Genomic DNA, 13,600 nt, shown 5'->3' with positions numbered 1-13,600 from the left:
GCCTCTCCCACATCATGTCCAGTTTCTCTTCTCACTGGTAGAACTGGGCAGCAGAAGGTCCTTAGCCCAAAGCAAAGGAAAGCCCTTTCCTGCACTACCATTGCAACGGGCCCTGGGTTGAAACTCTCCCTCAAGAGAAGCTCCAACCAGCTGGAAGCACATTTGCCAACAGTGCAATTGATCTTCAGCTGCCTTTAGCCTAAAGAAACTCTTTCAGACATCTAAAATCGCATCTGATTTCATAACAGACTCCTCTGCAATCCCCACCACTTTGCCTGCTCTCAACCCTGCCCAAAAAAACCCCAAGACCTAAACCAAAAAAAGCCCACCCAAACCCACTCTTGATGAAGAATGAAGTGGCTCAGAAGAATAAGCTGATTTGACACCTCCTCCTGCAAGTCCTGCCAGCCAACTCCTGCAACAGCCTTGCTCTGCAGCACCCTTCGAGCAGGATCTGCAGCTCAGGCAGGGCAGAGGGAAGCGGTGGAGGAGGGAGGGTGGAAGCACAGAGGCTGCTCACACAGAAAGCCAGGGCTATTCCTGCTGCCCGCCCTGGAGGCACCACCTCTGCATCAGGCAGGAGTATCAGAGGGAGAATCTGGCTTTCTGGATTTAACAAGCTCACTTTTCCTTTAATTGGGGCCCTCAGGCACTACTGTAGTCCACCTAATGGCACTAATCATTAATGAATCTGTTTGGTGAATAGAAAGGCTGAGCTGTTCTCTCTCTCCTTAGGTTGTCAGCCCTTCTCACAGAACTTAGTGGGTTTCACTGGGTAGGACAGCAACTGCACAAATTTTAAAGGGACCCTGGAGAGGAAGAGGGCTGGAAGAGCCACAGATCCATTCATCCCTAGACTGTGCAAATGAGCCAAGGACCAACAGTAACTGGCTGCTTCCTCTGAGATGTAGACACAGGCACCAAAAGGTCCTGTCAGAAATGGATACTCCACCTTATTTCATACCATGCCTCCCTGCTCCCTCCACAAGCACCAACCAGTTTGCTCTCACTACCACTCAGATTTTTCCTCACTTTTGTGTGTCCTGGCTCAAGCTTTTGCTCCCAGCACAGGCCCACTCCGGGTCCCTGTTACAGCTTTTGAACAGATGGGAAAAGGTCTCTTTTTTTTTTTTTTCTTCCTTTTTTTTCTCTCCCCTTACAGCAAAAATAATCGACCCGCACCAGCTCAGCGCAGCGCCGGCGGGGTCTCGCCGTGTCGGAGGGCAGCCCGGGCCGGGCCGAGATGCCGCTCTCCCTGCAGGGCTCGGCCCGGCTGCTAACGGGGAGAGGCAGGGAGGCGGCAGGAGAGCAGGGAGGCAGCAGGAGAGGCAGGCAGGCGGCAGGAGAGCAGCCGCAGGCCAAGCCGGGTGCATCCAGCGCTGCCGGGGAGGAAGGAGCCAGCGCTGTGCAGCCCTCCGGGGACTGCGGGGCTGCGGTTGCTCAGTCGGAGCTGGGAATAGGAATTAGGGCAGGCAGAGCCGCAATGGCTGCAACTCTTCCTGATTATCCAGCCAGCTAGAAATGCACTGACTTGCCTTTTGTTTCAGCTGCGGGTTTTTTCCCTGTTGATCTACATTTATGTTTTGTTTTGTTTTGTTGGTTTTTTTTTTTTTTTTTTCCTTTATGCATCCGTGTGTGAGCATTTTCTTTTAAGCGGGAGAGATAATTTTACTATGGTCACTGTCAAGGTTTAAACTCCCTTCTGTTGCGTTTTCCCCCTCTCCAGTTCACCATCTCACGGGAGTTAGGAAGGGATGTTCGAGGCTTGAGCCTCTTCCAGCTCTCGCTGCCTGGGGCAGCGGGACCGGCCTGGCAAGCGGCAGCGCAGCCTTTCCGCAGCCTCTACAAACCCTACAGGTGCAAGGCGGCGGGAGGCAAAGCCAGTACACTCAGTCCTTTTCTGGGACTTGGCGGAGGGCTCGCGTTTCCTGGCCCACACAACATGGCAAGGCAGAGCAACCATCCATCCCTGCGGCGGAGAAAATTAAATACGTAAAATCAACCACGGCGCTCAGAAATGGCCCTTGAAAGGAGCAGAAAAGGGAGCAAACAATGCCCGGCGCATTGTGGGGCTCTTATAAAATGGAGGGGCGGGAGGGAAGGGGGAGTTTGTTGGTTGCTCGTGCTCCCCGAAAAAAGGCACGGAGCAGCGGGCTCGCCAGCGTGTCCGGGGGAGCTGAGCCGGCGGGGCCGGGCTTTGCTGCCCTCCCTGCCGCCTGTGCGGGAATCCCGGGCCGCAGTGCAGGCCGGCGCATCCCGGCTAGCCCGGCAGGCCTGTGCCCCGGGGGTGAGCGCCCGACAATTATTTGCCCCAAACAGGAGGAGACGGAAGGGAGGAAAGGGGCCCGGAGCGACCACCGGGCACCCTCCCCACCCGCTCCGCTCTTTTTCACTGCTTTGCCGCCGTTTATTATTCCCCTCGACGGAGGGTTAATGGGGGGATGTGCTAATTACGGAGAGATTATTCATTAGTAATTGAACTTCACACGAAGATAACTCGAGTCCGCTAATGAGCTGGAAATCGCCCCCTTATTAGGGCGTTTCAGCTTTCTTCCGTGGGGTGAGGGGAAGCTGGTAGGCTGCCTTCCATCGTCCTGCGACGGACGGGCCCCGTCGGGCGGCCGGGGAGGCGGCGGGAGCGCCCCGGGGCCGGGCCGGGGGTGCCGCAGGCCGGGAGCGGAGCCCGGGCACCCCGGGGCCGAGCGGGGAGCGCTGCCCGCCGCCAGCCGGGACCCAGCCGGGACACACAGCAAGCTGCGGAGCCCCCGGCACCCCAGCAAGGGCTTGCTCTCCCCTCTCTCCTCGGCATCTGGCATTGCGTGCCATAGGAAACCGTAACAGCAGCGCCTGACCTCATGAATACAGAGATGTGCACAGAAAAATCAATTTAGGTCTAGATCCTCTGTGGGGAGGGAAAATAACCCGAACCATTTAAACAAAGCTCTGCTCTCCAGGGTTTTCCTTTTTCTTTGGTGGTGGTGGGGATTGAATCTAGAGGGAGGCCAAAGTAAAACGAAATTGAAGCAGACCTGTGTCTGCCGAAGCGAGGCTGGGCTCTGCAAAGCCCCCCCAACACACGCATAATGTATTTTATCATTAAAAAATCAACATTGCTTCCAGTGGTAAAGGCGCCTGGCTCCAGTTCCCGAGCACATTCGTTGCTGGGATTCAATCCGTTTGGGAAATGCAGATTGGCTTGCGACCCACTGTTTGATTTATGAACTGTTACATTTGCTATTGCTTACACATTACATTGCGGACCTTGGGAAAGGAGGGAGCAGGGAGAGAGGGCGAAGGAGAGACTCTGCCACCCTACACATTGGCAAAGGAGAGCGATCGCGCGGGCGACGGTTCCCGGCGGAATAAATCACCTCGCACCAACTCGTGGTCCCTACCTCCCCATCGCCCACTCGCCCACCCACCCCCGATCGCCAGCTGGGCTCTCCTCTCATAAGCAAAAAGGACGTGTTCACTATTCGATGTGTATTTTTTTATAAAGGCATCAGGCGTCTATAAATAGCCGAGGTTAGAGCAGCTTCTGCTGCGAAATCAATACCCCGTCCCCCCTTCCCCTTGCTCCTTCGGCTGAGCTGCCTTATTAATTATGAAAGGGCTCCTCTGGCCCCGGCTCCGCAGCCTCCTCCTCCTCCTCCTCCTCCTCCTCCTCCTCCTCCCCCTCCGTGGCGGCGCTGCCTTCGCTCCCCGGGCCGGGGCTGGCAGCGCTCCGCGCCCGCGGGAGATGCGCGCCCCCGCCGCCCCCGGAACGCGCGGCTGCGGCTGCTGCGCCTCCGACTTCGGGACAGGAGGAGGAGGAGGAGGGTGGGAGGGTTTACAGAGTATTTATAAGGAGCAAAAGAAAGGGGGAAATAAAAAGAGAGAGAAAAAACAAACCAAAACAAAAAAGAGAGAGAGAGAAAGGCTTCGACTAAGCGATTGAGGCGCCCTGTCCTTGTTTGAACTGAAATTGCCGTGCTCGTCAAGGGATGGGTTCAAGATTTAGACTTCCTTGCCTTAAAAGCCCTGTCCTTTCCAAGATACTCTAGGTATATTTTATAAAAAGGACGACACCCTCATTTCAAACAATAATTTTTATTTTATACTTCTGTCTATACTTTGTAGCAAATCTTTTTTTGTTATTTTTTGCTGAATTGACTTTATAATAAACTTTTGTTTAAATTACATTTTTCTTCTCTTTTAAAATCAAGGCTCTTTTTTTTTTTTCAAAATCATTTTGCTGTTGTTATTTTTTTTCCTTTAGGTTTACATTTAAGCCCCCTTTTTGTGATCTCTACGGTTGGATATTCAGGTATTTTACTGTTATGTGTAACATCTAAAACAAAGAGGAGGAAAAAATTAAAGGCAGTGAATTCGGAAAGATGCCTTCGAACAGCAAGTAAAGATAAACTCTCAGAGATGTTAGCAGCATTCCTTCATTCCTCCGGGCATTTAGATACGTCTTTCTTTCTCTTGCTCCTTCCTTCCTTCCTTAGCTGTTCGTTTCCCTCTCTTTCTCTCCCTCTCTCGCTCTCTTTTCCCCTTGAGGAAAAAATGTTCTTTTTTATATATTTTTAAATTTTTTTTTCCCAGTGGAATGACCAAAAAAAACAACAAGCGACTGTGGAGGAAAGATGAGAGATTGTGAATTATTCACCATATGCTTCACACGTGGACATCTACCTTGGATTTCTCGCCAGTGCCTTTTCCTGTCTGCGGTTTTTGTTCTCGCCTCGCACACTGCCGCATTTTTAGCGGAGCCCGTGGCTCGCCGGGAGGTGCCCGGCCGGCTACAGCCTTAGCAGTGGGTGGCCCAGAGCCGTTCCTGAGATTGCGTTTGCACAACGAGGGCTCGAGTTAGTTTCTTTATATTTTTTTCTCTATTTTTGATTCGAAGCGATAGTAAAGCTGAGGTCCGATTTGGGCTGCGCGCCGCTGCCTGTTTGGTAAGATTCGGCAAATAAAACACAAAAAAAAAAAAAAAAGGAGGAAAAAAAAAAAAAGGGAGAACGCTTCCACAGTCCTACATGGGTGTTTCACCATCATCAGCCACCACCACCACCATCATCATCATCATCATCAACCACAGAAAAGCACAACGTCCCCAAAGCAACGGATGGACACTTCCTCTATAGATCCAGCACATGGAGAGGGTGTGGGTGTGAGTGTGCTCCTCGCCCCTAGAAAGGCAGCCAGGTCACTAGGGCGGCCCACAGAGCCGCCAGCAGCAGGGGCAGGGCCCGGCCGCAGCAGGGACGGCGCCGCGCCGCTGCCGCCTCCGCACAGTTCGAATAAGCTGCCTTGGAAATCGAGGTTTTTGGATTCCCGTCTCAATTTCTCCCAGAGGTCTGTCGCTCCTTCCTGGCAATCGGTGAGCGCTGTGAGGGTGCAGGCGTGGAAATCATCCCAGTACCTGCAGGGAGGGAGAGCAGCCGGCGTCAGAAGAGGCAGGCACCCACTTTCCCGGGGCGGGGGCCGCCCCTCGGGCCCGCCGCCCCCTCCTGCCGTGCCGCCCCAGCCGGGCATGCCTGCCAGGGAGGCCGGGCCGGCGGGGAGGAGCCGCTGGATCGGGATTCGGGGTCCCTCCATCCCAACCCCGCCCTCGGCGCCAGCCCTTCGGGGTTGCCGAGCCCCCGGCGGAGGGGACCCTGCCTGGCGGGAGGAGGGGACATGTCCCCCCCGCTGCCAGGGCCGGCCCAGGGACCCGCGGGCTCCTCCTCACCGCTGGCAGCGGGCTGGGCAGAGGGGGTGGGAAAGGGACCTTTGGGGAGCGGCGGGCAGAAACCCTCGGGAGGGGTTCCCCGGGGCGGGGAAAGGCCCTTACTGCGGGAAAAGCTCAAGGGGGAAGAGAAGGAGAAGCAGGAAGGGTAGGAGAAGGAGGAGGGAACATCTTCCGCTTCTGAGCGCCTCGCACCCTCAGCAGGGCAGCGGGAGCGACCCCTGATCCTTAGCCAGGGGTCTATAGGCAGGGAAGAGATTCCGTTTCCTAGGATAATTTCCAGCTATTCGCACAAATTTTCCTTTTTTTTTTTTTTTTTTTTTTTTTTTTAATTCTTTCTTCTCGGGGACTGGACCGGCGTTTGTCCCCGGTCAGGCACCCGCCGTCTCATGGACGGTACTGGAGGACCTTCTCTCTCCACGTCTGAGTTATCGAAAATCACCCCAAATCCGCCTTCTATTTCCCCCACGCCTCAAGGCAGGCGTCTGCGAAACTGGGTCTTGATTTTCTTCCTTTTCCTTTTTTTTTTTTCCCTCCAAAGTAGTCCTGCTGCCTCTAATTTATGAGCACTCTAAGCTGGTTGTAGACTACCAATGTTTGCTACATTTGTAATAAATAATGAGATACTGAGAAGCCAGAGTCTGAGAGTGTGCCTCTCCTGCAGTATTTCTGCTGTAATTGCATCTCCCAAAGGAAAATTAAATCTTTCACCATCTTCTTTCAATACACATCCCAGCACAGGGCGAAGGCAATCGGATGGTGGGAGGTGGTCGGGAAAAGGGTCTTTCTTGGAAAATAGTTATTTTTAGAGATCAGGATCACATCTGGTCTGGCACTCGAGGGCACAAGATATCAAATCAGGGCGCTGCTGCCCCCGTGTATTTATTTCTGTTGCAGGACACTAAGTAAACCGCAGCCCAGCATTTACAGAGAGGTGCCAGCCTTTTTAGGGGTTTGACTCAGAAATATCTAGGTAGGGAGACAAGAGTGTTGCAGAGTCTCTTCACACTTATTTCTTCCTTTCCTTTCCTTTCCTTTCCTTTCCTTTCCTTTCCTTTCCTTTCCTTTCCTTTCCTTTCCTTTCCTTTCCTTTCCTTTCCTTTCCTTTCCTTTCCTTTCCTTTCCTTTCCTTTCCTTTCCTTTCCTTTCCTTTCCTTTCCTTTCCTTTCCTTTCCTTTCCTTTCCTTTCCTTTCCTTTCCTTTCCTTTCCTTCTCACCTTCCTACTTCATGTCTTTTGTTTCCTGATTTTTGCGGAGCGAAATAAAAACCCAAAACTATTCCAAACTTATTTACGTCTACAGATACTATCTCGTTTCTAAAGATTTCCTTTTTTCCTTTTTTGTTTTTGTTTGTTTGTTTTTTTTTTTTTTTTTTTTTTTTTTTTTTTTTTTTTAACGGGGGGATTTTGCACCGAGAAGCGGGGAAAACACCCTGTGCTGCAACCGCTCTTTTTTTTTTTTTTTTTTTTTTTTTTTTTTTGTACGTGTGGTTTGGGTTTGGGGTTTTTTGTGTTGTTGTTTTGTGGCGGTTTTTTCCTCCCAGACATATTGAAAATGCTCGCGTTCTCCTCCCTGTGCGGGACGCGATTTTGCGAGGCGAGCTCTTTTTCTCCTCTTAATGTTGCTGTTGTTGTTGTTATTGCTTTTATCATTGTTACGACTATTATTACTATTATTCTTTTACTCCCCTTTATCGTTGCCCTTTCCTTCTTGTCCCTTCTGGGAGCAAATGGGTTTTCCCGGGGCCATGGAGGTGGCAGAAGAGAGCTGGCGCTGGGACGGCCGCCTGTCTGCCGCTGGGCGATTCATATCGTGACAGGGCTCTTCTCTTTTTAATTACGTTTTGTTTTCCGAGGAGCCGCCCCCCCAGCGCCAGGGTGGGCAGCGGTGAGCGTGTCCCACAGGCAGCAATAGGGAAAGGGATAACGATGCCGGGGCAGCTAATGTCAGCACCCCAGTGCAGATCGGGGGAAGGGAAAGAACATGAAAGAGGAGCTAAGTAGGGAAAAGGAAAAAAACAAACAAACAAACAAACAAAAAAACCAAGAAAACAAACCAGAAAATAAAACACCTGAGATTCACGGAGGCCGCCAGACTTCGCTGCTCCCCAAGCCCGGCCTGTCCCCGTGGCAGTGAGCTTGGAGGGACCCTGGAGCGGAGATTCCAACCCCAAAGCGCAACCCGGCGTTTCTTGTGTTCCTTCCCGCCGCCATCCGGCCTCGCCCCCCTCGCCCAGCCTCGGGTGACCCCCATTCCCCCCCGCGGCCCCGAAGAAGAGAGGAAAGACCTACGCGCAGATCGTTTGCAGATTTCTCTTGTCGTCCAGGTCCTGCGGGTAGTTGGCCATGTTATCGCCCAGCCGCAGCAAACAATCCGAGAAGCCCCTAAAGACCGCATCGCACCGCCCCGCCGCTCTCACCGCCTGCGCCAGGTACGCTGCGGGGGCAGGGGCACAGGTCAGCGCCGCCGCCCCAGCCCCGCTCGCCGCTGCCCCCTCCGCCCCGCCCGCCCCCAGCCCGGCCGAAAGCGCGACCTGGGGCAGCGCAGGGCGCTGGGACCGAGCCGGGCTCGCCATCGGCCCCTCGAGGAGGTGAGCCGGGGGCTCCTCGCCCTTTGCTTTTTTAGTACAGGAGGGTTCGGTGTCAGTGGATTAGCGACGATGCTTTCATTTTTTTTTTTTTTTCTATTTTTTCCCTCCATTTTTTTCTCTAAGGGGAGAGGAGGAGGGGAGGTGAAGATGCGCTGCCTGCTTCTCCCCGGACTTGATCCTTTGTTAGAAAATTCCTCCTGGAAGCAGCAGGAGCGTTTCTCCCTGCAAACGCAGGCGCACGCACACGCACACGCTCCCTATTGCCCAGGTCGCTGGGCAAACACCGTGCAAGGCGCAGCGGGAAAAAATTTAAATTAAAAATAGTAATAATAAAAAAAATCACTAGAAAGAGCTCGATGGAGACACTCAAAGAAGGGACCGCGACATCACGGAGAGAGCTGCGGGGGTGCCCACCCGGCCGTGCCTGTGCTGGGGGCGCAGGGCGGGACCGGGCCGGGGTGAGCCCCGCTCCCCCAAACCTGCCGGGCAGCCCAGGCACCCCCAGGACGGCTCTGGCCAAGGGCATTCTGTTCAGCACAATATCAACCAACACAAGAACAACCGCCTGCAAACGCGGGAGGAAAATGAGTTACGGGCTCCTCCTGCGTGCCCCGAGAGGGCGCGGCATGGCACGGCACGGGACATGGGACCCGCGGCAGGCCCGTGTCCCCGCACGGCATCCCGCCCACGGGGTACCCGGGCACGGCGAGGCGCTGGCTGCCCGTGGCGGGAGCTGGGGACGCCGCGCTGTCCCTGGGCCCGGGAATGTCGCTGCGGCCGGCGGGGGCGGGAAGGGCTTCCCCCGTCCCTTGAGGAGGAGCCCCTTGTCGCCCACACCGCCCGCGCCGCGTCCTCAGGGAATGGCTGCGACACCCCAGGGGTGTGTGCGTGTGTTTCCTGGCCGGGTGCGGGTTACAAGCTAAATGGCTGACTCCAAAAGAGACTGTTTCAACCCAAATCCTCCTCTTGCCGTTTGATTCATCGCTAACATGACTAGGTGGCCACTCCCCTCTACACACACACACACACACACACACACACCAGCACCAGCCGCCACATCAAACCCCCAGCAGGCTCCAGACATTGGCTATGATGGGGGGGAAAAAAATAGAAAAAAAAAAAAAAAAAGAAGGCAGGCAAACAAATAGAGAAGAACCGAAGACCATCCCGAGGGTAAAACCATGTCCTATAAAACCCGCGCCATCTCGCTCCAGCAGCTATAGCCGAGGGGGAGTTGTCACGAATTTCTGCAAAAAAGTGTCGGGCTGTGCTGAGAATCTGGGGTTCGGAGAGGAGCCCTGCCCCAGGCTGGGGCCGGGGGGGGTGGCGGGGTCACGTTTGGGACCAGCGCTGAGCCGAGCATCCCTCGCCCCGAGGGGCAGCCTGGCCCTGCCTGCCCGTGCCGCTGCCTCCGCACGGGGTATCCCCGGCTCTAAGCCGCCCCAAACCCCGCCAATAAATTAAAAAAAAAAAAAAAAAAAAAAAAAAAAAAAAAAAAAAAAAAAAAAAGGAAGGGAGGGAGGAAAAAAGGAAAAAAGCAAAAGCAGATAGACACGGTTCCTGTCTGGTTCAAAGACAACGGGATTTTTCTTTAACTAGGTCGCTTGTGCCTTGCCGTTGCCACGACCTTCCAGAGCCCGCACCCATGCAAAGACAGCAGCGTGTGCAGCAATGTGCAATGCAGCAGGACCGCAGGAGCCCTCCGTGACGGACCGGGCCCCCTCCCGAAAGACATTCCCCATTCTCCCCGTTCTCCTGCGGCTGGTCTATCCCTCCTGTCCCTTCCTTCCGCGGAGACTCAGCCCACCCCAGCCCCCCGCTCGGTCATCTCCCAGAATGTCAGGGATTTCGGACAGCTCCAATCTCCTATGCTTAAATCCTAAACAAACAAATAAATAAATCCTCACACACACCCCCCGCCCGCCCCCCTCCCCCCCCTTTTTTTTTAAGTCCCGGTGCATAGACATTTTGGGAACGAGCCGAGCATCCATTTCACTCGAGCCTTTACCGGGGACGGGGCAAAGCCAGTGGCCCCTCGCAAACCCCACACCGGCAACCAGAAGCTGATTCCGGGGGTGGGGAGGTGCGGAGGAGGTGGGGGGAAGGTTACCCTAAATACCGAAGGAGGAGCAGAGAGGAGAGGAGCTCTCCACGAGCTTCAAAGCTGTCCCCTTCAGGGCACCGCAAAGCCACCGCACCGCCACCATCCCCACGGTGTGCAGCAGCATTTGGGGGGAACTTTCGAAACCACTGCTCATGCTGATGCCAGCCCGGGAACGGCATTTCCCAGAGACTCTAGCTGCCTTTTGAAATTTGAAATAAAATCCATCCTCGGCTGAACCAAATAAACACAACAGAAAGAAAACCTTCCTCCTCCTCCAAATGAATGAACGAACACACAAACAAAAATTGCAAGGATTGCAATTAAGGATAACATCCAAATAAAACCTTCCCCCTTCTTTCTGTGACAGTACACAAACTGGCCTTGTGAAGTGTTCAGCCTTATTTAAAATGGAATTGTAATACGAATGTAGGGGTTTGCATCATTTAACCACATTTCCCAGAGGTCAAAATTTCGCTGCACTATTTCTTCTCTCTCCCCCCCCCCCCCCCCCATTAGATGAATAAGTGTTCAAGGGGTTTTTTGCCTCCCTTTCTAATTCTCCCCCCCTTTTAAAATTTTTTTCCCTCTTGTTTCTTTGTTACCTATAAAATTCTGCAGAGGTTTTCTGGAGAGGAGTGTGACCGATCAAAAGGATCTCTAAATAGCAATGCCGAGCTTTTTTTTTTTTTTTTTTTAATTGTATCAGAATTCCTTTGCAGGAAAATATTTTCAAAGGGCTCTTCACACCTGACAGTCTAGATAATAAAAGACGTGCTTTAATCCCCCTTTCATTTGAACCTTATTTTGGATCATGCTCGGGAATCTACATATCCAGTAGTAATCTTTAGCATTTGCCTAGATAGGACCAAGGTGGTCATTAACTTGGAGATTGTTTAATGTCCGTAACTAAAAAAAATCTCATAAAGAAACGTATAAAATGAAGCCGAGAGCAAACCAACAAAAGCAACCAGCGAAAACCCCAAGATATTGAACAAAACCGGCAACAAGCACACAAAATACACACCGGCATGGAAAGAAACCTGGTCTATTTTAAGTTACAGCATATATAGAATTTTTTTGGACCTGCTCGGTTTTTGACAGGTCTTCTCCAAATACAAAATTAACGACTGGGCGGTGGGACTCCGAGATTTTTGAAAGTAATTTTTATTTGTTTAATCACTGCATTCGAGTTGATTATTTCCTTTAATTTAGTGATGGGTTTTCTTTGGTTTTAAGATGCTCTACAAATGGGAAAACGTTCTGGCTCCCAAAGGGAGACCTTCTCTTGTCCCCCTGATTTTCTGCAAAAAAACTTTCCAGCTAGATCTCTCGCAAGACATTTTGTGCCCGTTCTAATTTCTCTGTCCCTCGGGGAGAGGAGGAAAATTTCTTAGCACCGGAGTCACCAAACTGTAAGAGGAAGGGAACGAAGGGGACATCCGAAACCCAGATACAAACGCAACCGAGAGAAAAGGAGGGAAAAGAAGGAAGAAGAGGCGGAGGGAAAATAAAAGGCGAAGTATGAGTGAGCATGCACGGCTTTAGGAAAACGAAAACCAAAAGTGGTTTACGAGAAACCAGACAGCGGCTCCCTTTCCTGCGGGCTCCCTTGCCCTGACAGCGCGCCGGAACGCGGAGCTGCTGCCGCGGCCGCGGAGGGAGCGCGGGGAGCGGGGAGCGGGTCCCGCACGCACCGCGGGGTTATCCCGGCATTCCCGCATGCAGCAGCCGGGCTGGGGCGCGCACAACTTGACACGGAATTTGGCAGTCCACTTACCTATCTGTACAGCAAGGATCAGAGAAATATAACTGCCGTTCAACTTAAGTCCCATCCTACATTTAGTAAAACCATTTGCGGCTGCAGATCTTTAAATAGTTACTTTGGAGAACGTGGGGGAAAGCTGAAAAATAGACATTGCCAACAAGTTCCGAGCAGCGGAGGACTTTGCAGACAAGGGGGGGAGACAAGAGGAGAAGGAGAGGAAGAGGGAGGCAGCGGGAGAGGGCGAGGAAGGCTGGCTGGGAATGGTTCGCTCCATTAGGAGGGGGCGGAGGAAGTACAGCCTCACGCCCACCACCGGCCCTGACGTGGGGGGATGACACCGGCCGGGTTTTTTTCCCCCCTTCTTATTTTTTTTTTTTTTATAAATGTGCACCTTGGAAGAGGAGCGCCATTTATAGGCATCACAGGCTGGATTTACCCGCTCTCCCCGTGTCCCCCCGCCCCATAAATCGGCGAGAAATTCCCCCCCCCCCCCCGCTCCTCGCGTTCCTCCGGCCCCGTGTGGCGGCGATGGGGGCGGCGGCCGGGACCGTCCCCCCGGGGCGGGAGCGCTGCGGAGGCGGAGGGGACACACAGACGCAGACACACAGGCAGACACACAGACACGCAGGCGGAGGAGCCGCCCCCGGGGGTGGGGATAGCACGGCAGAGCCCCCCGCCCCCGGGGCCGCCCCGTCGGGGCTGGCCGGGCCGGCCCAGCGCTGCGCGGCGTGAGGGGCACAGGGACGGCGGGGTCCCCTCCCCCCGCCCGCCCCTCCCCCACCATGACGTCACCCTCGGGATGAGGTCTGGGGGGAGCGGGGAAGGAGGGGGGCCGGTCTCTCCGGTCTCTCCCGGCCTTTTCGCCGGTGCTCCATCCCGGCGGCGGCCGCCCGGCCGTGACACCGCACAGGGTGGCGCGGCCAGCGGGGTCACACGCGTGGCACGGCCCGGGGCATGGCGGTGGGGCTGCCCCGCGGCGGGGACCGTGGCACCCAGCCGTGGCACCCCATCCTCTGGGGACGGGCTGCAGATGTGGTGGGGCTGCGTGCTCCGGTGAGCCCTGCCGGGGATAAGGCTCCCTCTGGGGTACTCCGGCACCCGGGCACCCTCCCGGGACCGTCCTCACGGCCATCGCCTCCAGCAGCACGAGAGGGACCCCAAGGTGCCAGCACGGGCTTCTCCCAGGACAAAGTAATCAGACAAACCCCTGCAGCCGTGTCCCGTGGCTCTGGCAGTGCACAGCTTTCCCCCTGCCCAGCTCAGTCCTGACCTTCATCACCCACCCCAGGAGCCAGAGGGGGTCTCGTGGGAGGGAAAATTAGTGTTGGCTCCCATTCCTCCCAGTTTCCCCCAGCCTGCAGTCCCACCGTGCCGGCTCTGCTGCAGGGTCCTGCACCAGCTGTCGGTCCCTCTCTTTTACAAACCACT

At 54.4% G+C, this 13,600-nt stretch overlaps 1 protein-coding gene across 1 annotated transcript; it reads right to left on the bottom strand.

Annotated features, from left to right (window-relative positions):
* Positions 1 to 4,958: 4,958 nt before the first annotated feature.
* NRN1 (neuritin 1) lies at positions 4,959 to 12,582 on the bottom strand. The gene is given in 4 exon segments (XM_058810042.1): positions 4,959 to 5,240; positions 5,242 to 5,407; positions 8,005 to 8,149; positions 12,185 to 12,582. Coding segments are annotated over 4 exon segments (432 nt in total). The 5' UTR covers positions 12,240 to 12,582; the 3' UTR covers positions 4,959 to 5,174.
* Between the last annotated feature and the right edge of the window lie 1,018 nt (positions 12,583 to 13,600).

The sequence above is a fragment of the Ammospiza caudacuta genome, chromosome 1 (assembly GCF_027887145.1).
Source record: "Ammospiza caudacuta isolate bAmmCau1 chromosome 1, bAmmCau1.pri, whole genome shotgun sequence".
Taxonomy (NCBI): Eukaryota; Metazoa; Chordata; class Aves; order Passeriformes; family Passerellidae; genus Ammospiza; species Ammospiza caudacuta.
This window is presented reverse-complemented; position numbering and strand designations above follow the sequence as displayed.